Source organism: Episyrphus balteatus, chromosome 4 (assembly GCF_945859705.1).
Source record: "Episyrphus balteatus chromosome 4, idEpiBalt1.1, whole genome shotgun sequence".
Classification (NCBI taxonomy): domain Eukaryota; kingdom Metazoa; phylum Arthropoda; class Insecta; order Diptera; family Syrphidae; genus Episyrphus; species Episyrphus balteatus.
In genome coordinates, this window is record NC_079137.1 from 60586621 (window position 1) to 60605571 (window position 18951).

The 18951-nt window shown below is 38.2% G+C and overlaps 2 protein-coding genes across 5 annotated transcripts in view; one reads left to right on the plus strand and one right to left on the minus strand.

The window, feature by feature from the left end:
• LOC129917845 (CD151 antigen-like) overlaps positions 1-5290 on the plus strand; it is an 85460-nt gene extending 80170 nt beyond the window's left edge. For all 3 annotated transcript variants that reach the window (XM_055998029.1, XM_055998028.1, XM_055998030.1), the window contains exons 4-6: positions 3869-4042; positions 4103-4276; positions 4358-5290. In XM_055998029.1, coding sequence (XP_055854004.1) covers positions 3869-4042; positions 4103-4276; positions 4358-4501 — 492 coding nt within the window. In that variant the 3' untranslated portion in view covers positions 4502-5290. The remainder of the gene's footprint in view (positions 1-3868; positions 4043-4102; positions 4277-4357) is intronic.
• A 2041-nt stretch (positions 5291-7331) lies between these two features.
• Positions 7332-13585, minus strand: LOC129919895 (uncharacterized). 2 transcript variants are annotated; one of them, XM_056000994.1, is made up of 9 exons: positions 13200-13585; positions 10640-10698; positions 10458-10581; positions 10222-10402; positions 9928-10129; positions 8747-9877; positions 8422-8571; positions 7826-8100; positions 7332-7512 (listed from the first exon to the last, which is right to left on the minus strand). In XM_056000994.1, the coding sequence occupies exons 1-9, from the start codon at positions 13504-13506 to the stop codon at positions 7479-7481; spliced, it is 2463 nt and encodes an 820-aa protein (XP_055856969.1). In that variant the 5' UTR covers positions 13507-13585; the 3' UTR covers positions 7332-7478. The 2 variants fall into 2 exon arrangements, with proteins under 2 accessions (XP_055856969.1, XP_055856967.1); XM_056000992.1 differs by lacking the exon at positions 7332-7512 and adding an exon at positions 7556-7763.
• Positions 13586-18951: the final 5366 nt, after the last annotated feature.

Genomic DNA, 18951 nt, shown 5'->3' on the forward strand with positions numbered 1-18951 from the left:
ATGCTTATCTCGAACAACATTCATACAAAACACCATCATGTTCGTGTTTTATTTTAAACTCACGCTAAAGTGTGTCATCAAGATATGAGCACCCATAACTACTGTCATAGCTCAAGTTGAATTTAATTTTCCTAAAAGCATCTTAATATAACAATAACATGATAGCTTTGCTATGTTATATGGCAAACCTCTATAAAATGACACTTTGCAGCAGCGCGCAAAACTTAAAGGTATACGCGTATTGCGTGCTAATAAGAAATTACTCATAAAAAAAAACGTTTTCTTCATTAATTTCATCCAATAAACGAAAAAAAAAACACTTGAACTTGAAAGCACTAGTGCCTTGCCTTATATGGAAACAAAAATGTAATAAAAAAAAAACAAAGCACCAAACAAAACTACCCAAGCACACCCATCCCATTCCCATCACAGGTATTATATTTGCAAGCTTTGCTGGTTTATATATCTTACATAATCTGTCAAACTACATCAAGCATGCAAATCATGCTAGCTACCACCTATAGGTAGGTATAAAAATGATGTGTAATTATGTGTGCCATGCCTATGCAGCACCTCTAATATTAATTTGTTAACACCTTTGGCAAGTTCTTCGAGCTAATTAATTTCTTTATCTACAACTACTACTTTTATAAACCTTGAACTGACAGATGACAGCTTCGGCACAATTAAAGGTATTTCTCATATTCTAGTACATAAATCATGATGTAAGCAGCTGGCTGCTGTTATAAAAACACTATAACGACACTATAGCTGCATTCCAAATGACCTGTTCTCCAATGTTCAGTTCAGGTGTTAGTAATTGGTCATCGTGTGTAATTTGAAACGCATGACATGAGCTATCACTGGAAATGTCAAGTGTTTGTGTGATACGGCAGCGTGAATAGCTGCCACACAAAGAAAAGTCACCACGTGTAAATGCGGCGCGGCGTCTCATGGATAACTCATTGGGTGGATAAATGTTTTGATCAACTAATTCAATGATTGTCGCCTATCCACATAGTCAAGTCGTTGTTCGTCAGGAGATTGAAAAATGTATTATATGCGAGTTTTAAAAATGTTTGTTTATGTAAATTTTATTGATGACCGGCAGAGAGTGGCGGTAGGTTGTGTCATTGGAAGCTTTGTTTAATATGAATGGCATTTTCTTCGAAACGAAACTTCCCGCGTCGTGTCGGTCATTAATTGATAAATGATTCAATAATGAATGTGTGTCATGATTGATTCTAATGAATAAATAGGTGATTGTCAAAAGAGTGAAAAGTTGAAACTAGTTTTTTTTTATAAAATGCCTCATTTGCATACGTTTTAAAACAGGTGACATGAATGGAATTTTTCTGTTTTTGTATATTTTTAAACTCTTCATTAGTTTTGGGGGATATCTTAAATCTCTTAATTAATTATAAGCTTTGAATCAAAACTAAGGCATATATGATGTGATCTTTGTTTGAATTCATAGTAAATGCTTATTCATCCATTTTCTAAGTGATTTGAAGTGTTTTGGAGGGTTTTTTTTTTTGTTGATTTTAATCTCGATTAACAACACATTTTAGGTTGATTATAGGAAGTTTGAACATAAGTTAAGACATAATGATGATTGAAAAGGGTGGGGCTTGCGTTATTTTTGTTTATATGCTCGTATTTGTTTAGAGTGAGTTGAATAAGAAAAAGCAGAATTTTGTGTCTTTGTTAGTCAAAGAAAATCTTGAAATTAGTTTCAGATAGTGAAGCTCTTAATTGAGAAGATTTATGCATTGCTTTGCATTCTGTAAGTTTTTACTTCTTCATTTAAGGGGGAGATTTATGGCTTAATTCAATAAATTTGAGAGTCGGTAAGGCAGTGTACAGTTACTTACTTAAAAATTGTTATTTAGGCCCAGTTTTTCATTGCGATATTGTTAATGTGGGTGGGTTAACCTAAAGTTAATCCTAGAAATATTTTTATTGGTAGTCAATTTCCATTCCATGGTTAACTCAACAAATTTGCTGAGTTAAATCTTTACAACTCAAAGATTTGTTAATCCTGCACTAAAAATCTGCCTCCGAAAAGAAAGAATGTTTAGATGGAAATAACTCAGCAACCAGATCTTCTAGAAACTTTTGGGTTATTGCTTTGAATAGGTAGAGATTAGAAATAACTTTGTTTAGATGTCTCACGCAATTGATTTGAAAGAAATTTTTGAAAACGCATTTTTTTTGGCAAGGGGTTAACCTTGATTTTTTTTCGAAATTCTGAAAAAAATAATTTTTTATTTTCTTGCCTAAATGCATAGGCCTAGTCACTGTAAACTCATATTTGCAAAGCAAATTTTGTTTCGAGACTTTGGTCCGCAGATATCTGCTTTCGAATATAAGGTCAAAATATGTTTTGACGCAAATAACTCAGACCCCAGACCCTCAAGAAACTTTCGGGTTTCAGCTATGAATAGAGCATAGAGAGACCTTTCTTTTGATGTGTCACTCGATGGATTTGGAGGAAATTTTTTAAAACGTATTTTTTCTGGCAAGGGGTTAACCTTGATTTTTTCTCGAAAATTTGCAAAAAAATTAATTTTGAATTTTTTTTGTCTAAATGCAAGGACAAATATGTTTAGACGCAAATTACTCAGCAACCAGATCTCCAAAAAACTTTTGGGTTTTAGCTATGAGTAGATCTTAGAAACAGCTTTGTTTTGATGTCTCACTCAATAAATTTGGACGAAATTTTTGAAAACGGTTTGTTTTTCTCGAGAATCTGCAAAAAAAAAACTATAATTTTTTTTACTTTAATGCACAGGCTTGGTAACTACAAACTCATATCTGCGAACCAAACCTTGGTTCGAGACTTTTGTCCCCAGTTATTTGTTTTCGAATGTTTGGATGCAAATAAATCAGCAAAAAAATCTTTTACGAGAATCTTTTGGTTTTCAGCTATGAGCTTAAAACTCTTTTCTTTTGATAACGCATATTCACATTCAATTTTAATGTTTATGGATGGTAAGGTAGTGTACTTTTTTAAATGGAAAATGTCACTTAAGTTTCCAATACTGAGCACTTATGTGCCGACTGTGAAAAAGACCTAAATGACACTTTCAATGTGAAACCTGACCCTTAAGTTAGATTTACAGTCTACACTTTAAAGTTTGGTGGTAATGCAGTGTGCGTGAAAACACTAAAAGGCAATTTTGTCTTCACTAATGAATGCTTAAGAACAGCTTTTTACAGTCGAAAACTTAAGTGGCCAAAATTAAAAACTTAAATGACAGTTTCTATGTTAAAATTTCCACTGGCTTACTTTTACCGTTCCTAAACCTTAGTGAAGACTGTAAAAATAATCCTAAATAAAACTATAAAATTGACTATTTCACTTCTTGGCTTAACTAGGGTCTAGCTTCATAGTCGAACATAAGTTAACAATATTCCCACATAAAAATGAGAACTACCTTATCCTAGTTTATGTCTGTAAAGTTGGACTTAGTTCAGAGCCGTTTTCAGAGTGGACAAAAAATGTTTTGGTGGAAAAGTAGAACACAAGAAAGTAACTCATATGTCTTCAATAAATATTATTGGTCACGCACTACCTTACCTTTTGAATGATAGCAGGAGTTTTAGCAAATTTCTTAGTGGAGAACGCGTGAACTCATAAACGCATCGTTGCTTTTGCATCACAATTTTTTGTATGGCAAGAAAACACTACCTTATCTTCAAAGTATCACGCGTTAAATAATTCAGCCTACAACTTACAATTAAAGCATTTAATACTACATTATCCTTATTTTCATATTTCCCTGTCTTTCTAGATTGAAAATACCGATTGCATTTTTTTGGTTATGTAGTAAAATAATAAAAATTTGTTTATTTTCATTTACAGTACACATTCCTGCTAGTTCTAGTCTTCTTGCTTGAGCTGATAATCGGTGGTCTAGCATATTTTTACGAAACCCAACTCGAAGACGAATTGAAAAGGACTCTCAATAAAACATTTGCTTCAAGTTATGGTATTGATGAGAGTCGAACAGTTGCAATTGATCGAATGCAACAAGAGGTTAGTACCAAACAAAAATATTTCCTCACAGTTTTGTACTAAAACAATATATTTTTTTAGTACAAATGTTGTGGTGCCATTCGTTTTGAGGATTGGAGATCCAGCGAATGGTTATCGAGCAATCGAACAGATATAATTCGGCCAACAAATGGTCGAGTTGTACCCGATTCCTGTTGTGTTACCCTCATGGATAATTGTGGACTTCGGGATCATCCGAGTAATATTCCCTATACGGTAACACTCTTTTTTTACAACTTTCAAATTTCTTACTCATGAACATTAATCATCAAATTGGACTTTTTCTATATCCTCCAGGGTTGTATCTATCAATTTTCTGACGAAATGCGCCGACATCTAATCATTCTTGGAGCTGTTGGTCTAGGCATTTGTTTAATTCACATTATCGGAATGATTTTGTCATGTTGCTTGTATGTGAAGCTAAAAGATCCAGATGATTGACAATTACCTGCGGCTCGGGTCTACGATTCAAGTTTCTTGAATGATTTTAGACCTGAGTCGCAGTTTTTGCCAACCAGCAGCACACCAATAAATACTGCCACTACGTCAGATGATATAAGTCTTATTTATGGCAATGGTACAATGCCGCGAACAACAACGTGTCCGGTGCACACGACGACGACGACAAAAAAGCGAATACGTTTTGCTAACGGTACAAATGGTGTAGGAAGTAGCAGCAATAGTATCAGTCGTTATAATGATTCAAATATAATGGATGATAGTATACATCCGATGGATGTGAGCTTATAGGAATTCGAAAAAATATATAGAAATCTGTCGGTAGTGTAGATTTCATTGTTTTAATTTAGAAAAAAAAGCCATATCGGACGCATATACGTTTGTTGAAAATTTTTGCTATTTATAATTTTTGTTGCGTCACTCAATTTGTATAAATTTTCTTCTTAACACTTTTTTTGTAAAGTATAAAAAAATAAAAAAAAAACACACACACACACTTAATTGTCAATGTGATATTTAATTTTAAATTATAATTTTAATGTTTGTAAATTTTGTGTTTTTATAGTTTTTAAGAATAAATACGAATATAGTCATAAATGTTATTAAAAAAAATTATAAGAGATGCATATTTTGTAAAAAAAAATAAAAAGATTAATTTATCTAGACCATCAGTACTTAAAACATTTTTAATCTCCAATTCACCAGTAAAGTAACCAATTGATTCTAAAGATATAAATTGTTAAGTAAAAATAATTCATAATTTAGAATAGTTTAGAATATTTTCTGAAAATCGCGATTTTATTTATGGCTGCAAAACGTCAACACCTTTCTGCGTGGATCTGCACGTAACGCGTTACAAAAACCCAGGATGTAGATGAGGAGTAGTTTAACTGTCAAAATTTAAGTTTATTGTCGGTAAGGTAGTGCTCAGTTTTATATGAGAAAAGTCATTTAAGTTTATTTATTTATTAAATCAAATTAAAAAAGTCTTTAACATCTACTGTCTAGGAGCAGTCTTTCAGCTTTGCGTGTATATTTACAAGAAAATTCCAAATTATGTGGCCGGCATTTTTCAAGCCCTTCAGAACGCTCGTTATGATCCCTGTCTCCGAAAGATTCCAAAAACTTAAATAGTAGTAATGAATACTCTTAAGTAATGAGCGCTTGATGAATGCCGGCCTTGGTAAACTAGTTTAACAGTAGAGTAAGTGGTACTTAAATGTCCAATATTGCAAAGTTAAGTAAAACTTCAATGTACAGATGTACACTACCTTACCATCAGCGAAAATTTGTGACATTGAAACTAGCCCAAACGTTATTAAATCACCCGAAATTAATTTGTACTAAGACTACAAGAAAAATATTCCCTCAAGAAGTGCAAAAAGATGTTTATTAGACTCTCTTGCCCCTGATCAAATATTACACAAATACCATTATATTACATTATTGTCAGATCCTTCAGCTTCAGTGACATTCTATTTTGCGTGGCAATTTTGTAAGAAATTTCATTGTCAAGGACTTATTAGGCCACAAAATGCCTCACAATAATCTCAAAAAAATTTAGGTAATTATATTTTCAGCTGATTTGCACTTGGCAATGAAAAGTCATTCAAAAGGTATTCAAAAGTTAAAATATGAAGGGATCGTCCAATGATATGCCTTATGTATTTCATGTGTACCTACGCTCATCTGTTCCAAGACAACTTCTTAAATACTTACAGTAGTTTGACAAATGAGGTCAACGGTACCTAGCGTTTTGCTTGTCCACTGGTCAAAAACTATAGGACATCAAATTAATTTGATTATGGTGCCGGATGCCCTCTAATTTAAATCCAAAATAAGTTCACAATCTAAAATATCGTTTTATTGATTTAAGTATGTGGTGTTAGTTCGCCCTTCTTGATTTTGGAGAATAGCGGGGTCGGGTTTTAGTTTCTGATTTTTTTGAAGTTAGAAGTCATAACCTGTCAACCTGTCTGCAAAAGAACTTCACTTCAACAATCGTAACCAAATTATAGCATAAGATAAAAATCCGTTGATGATTAAATTGTTTTTGAAACTTATTTTCAAAATCATTTCCATGTTAAGGTAGTGCTAGTTTTTAAAAAAGAAGTGACACATGTGCTTTCCATATTTCTCTACAAAGAAATAACTACTTCTACAAAGTTCATTGCCGATAAGGCAGTGCACAATGCACTTGTTTCTATAAAAGAAAAGTTAATTTAGAACCAATTTCACATTCAATACTTAGGGACCTTTTATACGCAGTTCTACCGGCCATTGTGACAGTGGCACCAAATTGTTCATAAATTTGTACATACAATGCAATAGTTAATTTTTTCCCTATTTTATTTTAAATTATTAAAAAATAACCGTTCGTAGATGCAGAAAATATTTTAAGACTTAACAACACTCACATCGTATCGAAGTGAAAAATTAATATATAATTATTATAAAATTAAATTAAAAAAAAAAAACAAAATCGAATCAAGAAACACAGAAGAGCTTTAACAATTAATTTTAAAAAAATAAATTATTTAATTTTTAATTTTTTTAAATAAAAATTGGTGTATAATTATAAATTGTTTAATCTTATAAGCATACGTTTATCTAACAGTTATATGTAAAAACGAATTGGAAGAGTTTTATGTATATGTAATTTATGTAAATTTTACTTAAATATTAATTTTTTCTTCGAACAACCAAAAATTGGTAGAATTTTATAAATTTGTTAAAACTTATTTATGTATTTAATAATAAAAATGTATGTATTTTTTAAAAACTTCTATTTTTTTTGTTGGGTTGAATTCATTTTAAGTATAGAACAGAAAGACTTAAATTATGTTAGAAATTTGGTCCTTCGAGCCGGATGTACCGACTCTGCATCGTAACTATCGATAAGTATGTCCGTTCGATGTCATTCATGTACCTATAATTGTATCAATTAAGGAAGTTTTATTTATGTGGTCCAGTATCCTCGGTCATTGGAACACCTGAAATATGAATTTTCTTAGTTTTAACTTACAATAACTACGATTTTCGTCCAAAACTTTATTAATTCAAAGAAATAAGTATAAAATATAAAATAATAAAGAAAATAATATTTCATAACTTCAAACTCATTAATCAAATTAAAAATGGGTCATATGTCAAACAAAGTGCACCTAATGGACGTGTTCTTATCGATAATGATTTTTTCAGTTTTTTCGGTTTTTCAAATTCATCCAAATTTTGAAATGATAAACTTAAAAATAAATAAAAAATCATAACAAAATTAAATAAAATTTGGATCAAATAAAAAATTACCTGAAATCACTGCAACTAAAATCTTGACTATATTCATCAAAGTCCAAATAATTCATTGTTACAGGATATGGCTCTTTTGGAATTAAAGGTCTTCGATCCCGATATGGCAAATAAAGTGGATATGTAGCATATTTAATAAGTTTTGTAATATCAGTGTTGCCATCTAGAATTAGTTTATTTCGTTTCTTAAAACGTTTTTGAAGAATTTGTACATATTTAATTGTTGTTGTCCACCATTGCTTGGCTCGAGAATCTCCACTGGACAAGGAACTTGACTGAAAAATGAGTAATTTTATTAATTTTGCTTGGACCTTAAAATGAAGGAACAAGGACAGTTTCACAGTGACGGTAAGGTAGTTCACATTTTTCCATTGAAAGTGTCTTTTCCTAATTGTGAAACTGGTCCTTAATGAAGTACTACATTGCTCCTTTTAACATATGTCTCGTCACACTACCTTACCCACAAATGAATTGATTAATGGATGCCAGCAATGCCTTTTTGTATGGCTATTCAAACTACCTTACCGACACATTTTTAAGAATTTAGCCCATCTGTTTGTGGCAAGGTAGTGCTCTATTTATTTTTTATATCTTACCTCATAAGAACTCTCACGATGAAGTTTTGAATGCCGTGTGCATTGACGTTTCGTTAAATTAAATGTTAGACTTCTGGACTTAACAGTAGACACTTTTCTGACATTTGACCTTATCCAACTGGCATGTGTTGGCTGATTCAGACGCTGAATCTGTAAAATTTGATGAATTTATTGCAAAACTGCTGATGTAAGACCGACACCGACTGCGTTTTTGTATGAAAAAAAATCCACACCTGAACGTCAAATTCCGGTGTTCAATGTTTTTCTTATAAAAACGCTGTCGTCGGCATTTTTTGTTGATGATCTGGGATAACCAAAAGCTTACCAAAACATCTTGTTCACCCTTTTTGCTTTTAGTAACTTTCAGTGTAATAGGCTTTTTGACCTCGACTTTGTCAGGCTTCTTCGAAGACTTTGATTTGGCACTTTTGTCACGATCTGACTTCCCAAACAAACCTCTTTCTTCTGCCATTTTTATCAAATACTTAGCATCGAGACGGGTTATTTCTTTCCTTTGAACCAAGGCAATATAACAACCCTCGCCAACAAGACCCAAACAATCATCCTGATTTATACAAACATCGGGAATTTTTGTCATTTCAAATTCATCAGTCTTGGGAACTTTGATTATATGCGAGTAATCTTCACTTCCATCAACTGTCATTGTTTCTTCGGATTGAAAAGAATTCTCTCGACTGTCAACTCGTAATTTCGATTGCGGAGTGTCATCAGTTTTATTTGTTGTTGCACTTGACGCACCACCAGCAGTTCCTTTTCGAGGTGACAACGACTTCCCTGAAGCTGGAATAATAACTTGTTCAGCTTCAGCTAAAGCCTCAAGTCTTTTCAACTCCTTATAGTATTGTAAATGTTTTTCAAATGCATTTTTATTTACATGCTCAACAGCTTTTTCAACCATATCTCGATTTTCACAATCGATTACCGAATGAGTTTGGTACAACACAAATTGTACTTGGGGTCTTGACATTGCCAGTCGCAAAGTTTCTCTTTGCTCTTCAAGAATCTGTGCAACTCGACTTCTACCATCATCACCAATCTCAGATTCTGTCATAACTTGAAGCATATTTAAATCACCTCCACGACTACAAATCAAATCGATTGGATCGGCGACAGCACTAAATGAGTTTGGAGGAGTTGCCAATACTCCTACAACTGTTCCGAATTTTTGAACTTCAAGCGAAATCGATGCAAATGGTTCAGCGAACAGACGGACATTTCTAATGCCCAGAGTTGCCATGTATGATTTATATTCTTTCAGCATTGAACCACAACCATAGGCGAGAAAGTCACCAACGCGATTAATGGATCGGAACAATGAGGCAAGGTAGGCTGTTGAACGTGGTGAAGAGACATGAGTTTGCACTACATCGCCATCTAATTCGTAGTGATCGAGGAGTTGGGAAACTATCGCTGGTGCTAGAGCAAAAGTTCGATCCTAAAACAGTTTATCATCATTTAAATTCACAAATTGCGACACTACCTTACCTGCATAATAAGAAAATGATTGCGTATAAAATCAGTCTGTGCAAAGGCACTTCTATCAAGAGGAAGAATAGACAGAAATAAAGGACAAATTCTGTCCCATTTGTATTGATTCTCTTTTAATGGTTGTTCAGTCAAATTGTCGCCTTGATTGACTTCAGAAAGTCCAAGTTTTTGAAGGTATGTTTCAGCAATTGTCTTATTTCTAAAATAGAAAAAAATCAACCCGTTTTTAACGATTTTACGATCAATTTAAAATCTCACGTTGGGCGCCATTTAATTTAAATCTATACTTACTCTAGTATAAAAGGATTTATCCAGCCACTTACAATTGGATTAGCAGCAGCGATTGCTACTTTTTCATTTTGTAAATGCGATGGCAATAATTGTGACAGTTCTAAAGCTCCATTTTGTATTCGCATTCGTGATATTGAAGCTGCTAGACGAATTCGATGTTTCCAAAGGCAATCAGCTATGTCTGTCAGAAATTTTAGGTTGTGATTAAGATGGAATTGTAGTAGATTTTAATTTACCATAAACTTCAGCTTCTGTGTACAATCTATTCTGAAGATCGATTTCTTCAGATTTTCTTTTAAGAAAATGCCTTGTAAATAATTCGAAGAGCATCAACCAAATACGATTTTCATCACCCAAAAGCTAGAAATTTTCTTTTCTTTATCGAAGAAAAACAAAAAAAATAATAAGAAATTCTTACCTGAGGATTGTAAGCAAAGAATGAGACATCAGTCAGAGCATTACTCAGAACAACCTTATCTAAAATCAATCGATATAAGAAAAATATTAAATGTATGCGACCTAGAATAATTCTATATTGGTAAGCAATGTAGACAAAATATTACAATTCGATATTGAAAATAGAAAAAGTAATTATTTTTTCGGTTCTATCTTTAACTACCATATTGCATGTTGAATAAAATTGTTTGGTTCTATTTCTTATGTTTTTGTTTTGCAAATTTATTGAAAAGTAATAAGGACACGAAAAAGGAATATTTATAAATATTGACTGAGGTTGTAGACGAATCGAATCGATTTTTATGAAGGTTTTGATTTGGAAATAATCTAATGACGTTGGACTGAAAATCTGGTACTAATATGTACTATGTATCATGCCCTTTTGCAAAATCGAATTTAGACTCGATAGCACTAGATTGTTATATTTATCTGCTCATGAGTACTTTGCTATCCGTAGATTATTAAATGCCTATCAAAAATAGCACTGTTACTTTGGAGGTGGTATAAACTAGTACTTTACTGGCAGTAGTCATTGGGAATTGGGACGCACTTTCATCGACATCATTGGAATTCCCACTCGGACAAAAGAGCATTTGTAAAACTATTCATGTAGTAGTTACATGTAGTAGCAAATGTAGTAGATTATATATGTACTCATGAGCAGTTTACTACTTCTGGTGAAGTAAGAATTCGCTAATGGTCGATGGTGTTCAAAGTCAAAACTTTATCCAATCGTTCAGTTACAGTAGCCCTGTTCTAATGGATGTGGTAGTTTTTACTCGTATGTAGAAATCTAGTACAACAACTACACTTTCCTATCTCCTCGAGTAGAAGATTATGTGTTAACTGTTGTAGTACTAGATCTACTCATGAGTAAACTACCACCTCCAACAAAACGGGACTAGTGATAAACTACTCATGATCATTAGTAGAAATCTAGTACTATCTACTTTAGCATAGGATAATGTGTAGAAAGTAGATTGTAATCATTTATTCATAAGTGGTTTTGGGAGTTGGCCTCACTCAGGTGGCACATCTAATTTTCATCAGCTCGGGCATAAGTAGATTTTAAGGGTAGATTTATTTGTGTTATCTACTCTGGAGTATTTTGACACCCGATTATATTATTTGTAAATTTGACTTTCAAAAACTAAAAAAAGAAACAAACATTTAAAACCTGTTGCAGATTACGGGAAAATAAGGAAGTCCCTACTAACAATTTTGCTTCTATAATGCTTTACAGAAGCAACAATTGCATCTGTAAAACTTTATTGAACCAAAATTGTTTGTCGGGGTGTTATGTCGATTTTTCACGGGTCGACTTTTGCCGCGTGCTAAAGTTTTGCGACGTAAGTCGACTCGTGTAAACTTAATCTGCGGTTAACTAAAGTTACAATCCCCATAGCAGAGTTCTAGTCGACTTTAGCCGTGTAGCATATTCTGGGGTTGAAATCGACTCGTGAAAAGTCGGCATTAAGTTGGATAAACTTAATAAACTAACTTCGCATCCTCCTCAAAAAAGACATGTAGGTGTTCGAGGAGCTTATTAGACCAAGTTTTTCAAATCGAAAGGTTTGAATTAACCCCGATGTGACTCATTTATTTTCTTTCTTAAGAGTTAATTCTGAATTAAGTGAACCAAATGTCATATCTTATGTTATAAATGTTTTGAAATTTGCGCATCTATTTTCTCGTTTACACAAAGTCTTGTGCTGGTTGTACGCTAAAAAACATCCTTTAACTAGACAAAGACATTAGGAGAGTGTACGAAATCAGCATATTATTCAATAAAAAATCATGAAGCAATTTGCCTAGCCGGCATTTAGAAAAAAAAAAAACACATAAAAAAACCTTGGGTTATGAAAGATACATTCTATTTTTTCAAATCGTTAAGAATTGCAGTCAATGTTTCGTACCCAATCCCAATCTCAATTCAATCACTAAATTAGCTGTGCTTATCTGTTCTCAAGTTACCAACAAGAAAGGCGCCCAACATAAGAATTGTTTTTCAACAAAAACACTCATATTATAAAAAAAAAGGCGTAAAAATTTCACCCCACACTGAATTTAGTCAAGTTTTTATTCAATTTTCGTCTCACATCTACATATATATATTTTTTTCCAAGTGAAATGGCCCTATCATTCAAAGTTGTTGTTATGCCCAAAACAATGGATTTTGAAACCTTGTAACAATTTCAATTTTAACATCAATCAATATTGGCCACTTTAGTGTCAATTGCAGTTTGTTGCAGTTTATTGTGATCATGTAAGTAAAACAGTATGTTATTACCCATAAGAAAATTCACTTATGTACGTAAATGTCTAATATTGATCACTTTCATGTTTTTTGATAGTGTATTTTGATGCAATGTAACATAACTTATAACAAGCGGACAAGCAATACAATTCCAACGATACCTCATTTAACGAAATAGAAAAAGTAGTTTAGATGATATGACGACACAGATGAACATTCATAAAAAATTAACTTTAAACTTCAAAAAAATTAGATAGGTACTCACATCGAAAAACATCATAAATCAACGAATAAACTCGCCTCATCTCATGTTCATCACCAAATTCAACTGAAAGTGGTGGTTTCCGCAATAACTTTGCTGCCTTAGCAATATTCTCCAATGGCCAGCATCCAAGTACATTGGCATCAATAAATTCTATCGGTTGATCGGGAGCACAACGTTTACGCAAATCGAATTTTCCATTTGGTGTCGATGAAGGACTAAATTTTTCAATCACAAATGTCGGATCGAATATTGGTCGTTCTTTTCGTCGAGTTATTTCCTCGAGTGTCCTAGAAGACAAAACCATCATGGAGATTGAGTTAAAAAATTTTGTCACAAAATAAAATTTTATATATTTTTTTTGTCAAAACACAATAATTTTCAAAGGATTTTTGAAATTTGCAAGTATTTAACGAATCACTAACATTCCACTTTCTAAAGCTTCGTTTACTTTTTTCTGCACATCGAGCAAACGACTGTAGACCCTTTCGAGCCATTCTTCATCACTTGGCAAATAGATATGATCCTTGGCCAATTTACCATCGGTTTTCCGTTTTATATCCTCATTCGATATCAATTCACGAAAAATCTTCGGATACACCGAAAATATATCAGCTAAACTTAAAAAGAACAACTGATTGGACATAGTTAAAGCCTAAAACTATTTCGCGACAAGAAGTTAGCTTGTTAGCGGTTTTCCTTCAACTGATTGGTCCTTTGTTCGAATTCAAAGACAGAAGCCCTCCGATTTAATCTATTTTCGAAATGGAAATAAGTTTGCGTGACGGTGTCTATCGGATACCATGATAAATATCCTTCAATACGGAACACTTACACGCTCTTTAAAAGTTGGGTAGGTTTGGTGTAGGCTTTTGGCACGGAAAATATATTCTAAATGTCAGAGGAGCTAGGGCAACATATTCTTTGGTGTATTTTTGTCAACTCGGCTCATTATAGCGGGTCGGGTGAGAAGAAGTTTTGTCCTAGTAAAGAACTTGACTGCATTCGTTTTCGTGCCGGTGAAATTGATTTGGAGGTTAACAGGTGGCTTAGGAGGATTGTCGTGTTCACTTTTACTTTTAGGGATGTATAAAAGGAGGAATTATTACTTCATATAAATAGTGCCGGCGACTGACACCTTGGTGGAGTGTTGTAGTCAAGTTGGCGGTTATAAGAAAAGCAAAGAGTAATGTGGTGGTGCAGAAAAGTGTTTGCATGGAAAGGAACTGCTGATGATGAGGGAAATAGACGTAGTTTAGAATATAAACGATTTTTCAAATTGCAGTAGAATTGTTAATTTGAAATTATCTTTAAAAAACAAGGTCATTAAAGATTTGTGTGCCTCTTTCGTGCTGAAGAAAAAAGTTTTAAAAGGAAACCATTAGTTTTTAGCTCTCCTTGAATAGATGCCTATCTTTCAAAGTAAATTCCTTATACCGGAAATATTTAAGGCACTTGTAGAGCTAATTGAACACATATGACTGGATATTGGATATTCAAGTACTTAACGTAAGTCAATCACAAAAAAACCGTTTAAAGTATGTAACTTTAGAAGTGGTTAGAAGAAAAAATGGTTTCCAATGTTGGTTAAAAAAGAATTTTTGTCCGAAAAGTGTTTGGGTATTTTTGCACAATTTCTCTTTCTCTGAGAGGATTTCTACCCACTTCTCTTGCTCTCCTTCCCGAGTAGATACGAATTGCATTGATTTCGTTGAAAGTGCGTTGCTTTGAAAATAGCAAGTAAACTTCCGGTACTACTTGGCCACCTCCCAATTCCCAAAGGAACAGGACTATTAACGCCCATAGGGATGTCTTATGGGAAATGTCAGAAAAGAGACAAATCCGATGTCAATTTTTCCTTGCCGGGTTGTTTAATACTAATACTTACATTTTTAAAATTAAAACAAACATTGTTTTTTTTTTTTTAAATAAACACTCATTTTGCTATAAAAGGATGACACCACACCCATATTAATCAGTTCGTCCGTAGTCGTTGCCGAGTCAACATCGGAGTCCAACTGCAGAACATTGGTGAGTTATTATTGAAATGCCTAGGCATGTCTCGGACATGTCCCGGACATATCCTGGTCATGTCCCGCGCGTGTCCTGGAAATGTCCCGGACATGTCCGAGACATGTCCCATACGTGTCTCGGACATGTCCCGGACGTGTCTCGGACGTGTCCCGGTCATGTCCCGGTCATGTCCCGGACATGTCCCGGACGTGTCCCGGACATGTCCCGAACGTGTCCCGGACATGTCCCGAACGTGTCCCGGACATGTCCCGAACGTGTCCCGGACGTGTCCCGGACATGTCCCGGACGTGTCCCGGACATGTCCCGGACGTGTCTCGGACATGTCCCGGACGTTACCCGGACATGTCCCGGACGTGTCTCGGACATGTCCCGGACGTGTCCCGGACATGTCCCGGACGTGTCCCGGACATGTCCCGGACGTGTCCCGGACATGTCCCGGACGTGTCCCGGACATGTCCCGGACGTGTCCCGGACATGTCCCGGACGTGTCCCGGACATGTCCCGAACGTGTCCCGGACATGTCCCGAACGTGTCCCGGACATGTCCCGGACATGTCCCGGACGTGTCCCGGACATGTCCCGGACGTGTCCCGGACATGTCCCGGACGTGTCCCGGACATGTCCCGGACGTGTCCCGGACATGTCCCGGACGTGTCCCGGACATGTCCCGGACATGTCCCGGACGTGTCCCGGACATGTCCCGGACGTGTCCCGGACATGTCCCGAACGTGTCCCGGACATGTCCCGGACGTGTCTCGGACATGTCCCGAACGTGTCCCGGACATGTCCCGAACGTGTCCCGGACATGTCCCGAACGTGTCCCGGACATGTCCCGGACGTGTCTCGGACATGTCCCGGACGTGTCCCGGACATGTCCCGGACGTGTCCCGGACATGTCCCGGACGTGTCCCGGACATGTCCCGGACGTGTCCCGGACATGTCCCGAACGTGTCCCGGACATGTCCCGAACGTGTCCCGGACATGTCCCGGACATGTCCCGGACGTGTCCCGGACATGTCCCGGACGTTACCCGGACATGTCCCGAACGTGTCCCGGACATGTCCCGAACGTGTCCCGGACATGTCCCGAACGTGTCCCGGACATGTCCCGGACGTGTCCCGGACATGTCCCGGACGTTACCCGGACATGTCCCGGACGTGTCTCGGACATGTCCCGGACGTGTCCCGGACATGTCCCGGACGTGTCCCGGACATGTCCCGGACGTGTCCCGGACATGGCCCGGACGTGTCCCGGACATGTCCCGGACGTGTCCCGGACATGTCCCGGACGTGTCCCGGACATGTCCCGAACGTGTCCCGGACATGTCCCGAACGTGTCCCGGACATGTCCCGGACATGTCCCGGACGTGTCCCGGACATGTCCCGGACGTGTCCCGGACATGTCCCGGACGTTACCCGGACATGTCCCGAACGTGTCCCGGACATGTCCCGAACGTGTCCCGGACATGTCCCGGACGTGTCCCGGACATGTCCCGAACGTGTCCCGGACATGTCCCGGACATGTCCCGGACGTGTCTCGGACATGTCCCGGACGTGTCTCGGACATGTCCCGGACATGTCCCGGGCATGTCCCGGACATGTCCCGGGCATGTCCCGGACGTGTCTAGAACGTGTCCCGGACATGTCCCGAACGTGTCCCGGACATGTCCCGGACGTGTCCCGGACATGTCCCGAACGTGTCCCGGACATGTCCCGAACGTGTCCCGGACATGTCCCGGACGTGTCCCGGACATGTCTCGGACATGTCCCGGACATGTCCCGGACATGTCCCGGACATGTCCCGGACGTGTCCCGGACGTGTCCCGGACATGTCCCGAACTTGTCCCGGACATGTCCCGGACATGTCCCGGACGTGTCTCGGACATGTCCCGGACATGTCCCGGACGTGTCTCGGACATGTCCCGGACGTGTCTCGGACATGTCCCGGACGTGTCTCGGACATGTCCCGGACATGTCCCGGACATGTGCCAGACGTGTCCCGGACATGTCCCGGGCATGTCCCGGACATGTCCCGGGCATGTCCCGGACGTGTCTAGAACGTGTCCCGGACATGTCCCGAACGTGTCCCGGACATGTCCCGGACATGTCCCGGACGTGTCCCGGACATGTCCCTGACGTGTCCCGGACATGTCCCGGACATGTCCCGAACGTGTCCCGGACATGTCCCGGACGTGTCCCGGACATGTCCCTGACGTGTCCCGGACATGTCCCGGACATGTCCCGGACGTTTCCCGGACATGTCCCGAACGTGTCCCGGACATGTCCCGGACATGTCCCGGACATGTCCCGAACGTGTCCCGGACATGTCCCGAACGTGTCCCGGACATGTCCCGGACATGTCCCGGACGTGTCCCGGACATGTCCCGGACGTGTCCCGGACATGTCTCGGACATGTCCCGGACGTGTCCCGGACATGTCCCGGACGTGTCCCGGACATGTCCCGGACGTGTCCCGGACATGTCCCGGACGTGTCCCGGACATGTCCCGGACGTGTCCCGGACATGTCCCAAACGTGTCCCGGACATGTCCCGGACGTGTCCCGGACATGTCCCAGGCATGTCCCGGACATGTCCCGGACGTGTCCCGGACATGTCCCGGACATGTCCCGGACGTGTCCCGGACATGTCCCGGACGTGTCTCGGACATGTCCCGGACATGTCCCGGACGTGTCCCGGACAAGTCCCGTACATGTCCCGGACGTGTCCCGGACATGTCCCGGGCATGTCCCGGACGTGTCCCGGACATGTCCCAGGCATGTCCCGGACGTGTCCCGGACATGTCCCGGACGTCTCCCGGTCATGTCCCGGACATGTCCCGGACATGTCCCGGACGTGTCCCGGACATGTCCCAGACGTGTCCCGGACGTGTCCCGGAGGTGTCCCGGACATGTCCCGGACGTGTCCCGGACATGTCCCGAACGTGTCCCGGACATGGCCCGGACGTGTCTTGGACATGGAATAAGAGCGATCTTGCTAAAAAGGTAAATTTTGATTTAGTTCATACCAGAAAGCATCTTAGGAATTTCTTGAGCATTTACTTTTTTAAGTTACATTTATTTTCACTACAGCCCGAATGAGATAATTTTGCAAATAAGGTCAGTCCAAATTTCAAATTAAATTCTTTTTCTATGCGTGTTGACATTCAAAATGAGATAATTCGAGAAATTATATCATTTGGTCTCTGTTGAAAACAGGCGAAAATTGGTAAATTCTTGTCAAATTTGGAAAATGTCGAAAATTTGAATTAAAACAGTTAGCGACAAAATTGAAAATGGCACAACTAATTCGAGGGTCCCGAACGGCAAATTCAGGTATAAGCCACGCTTTGATGCGTTTTATTTAAGCCACTTTTTGGAGGGTGCCTCGCTAAGTTGACACGTCAAGTTAGCGAAACATCACACTTTTGAATGAAAACAGTGAGCGACAAAATTGAAATTGGCACAACTAAATCGAGGGTCCCGAACGGCAAATTCAGGTGTAAGCCAGGCTTTGATGCGTTAAGTCTAAGCCACTTTTTAAACGAAACTTGGTAAATTCGTGTCAAGTTAGCGGAACAACACTCAATTTGAATGAAAACAGTGAACGACAAAATTGAAAATGCCACAACTAATTCGAGGGTCTCGAACGGCAAATTTTTGTATAAGCCACGCTTTGATGCGTTAGGTTTAAGCCACTTTTAAAGCGAAAATTGGTAAATTCTTGT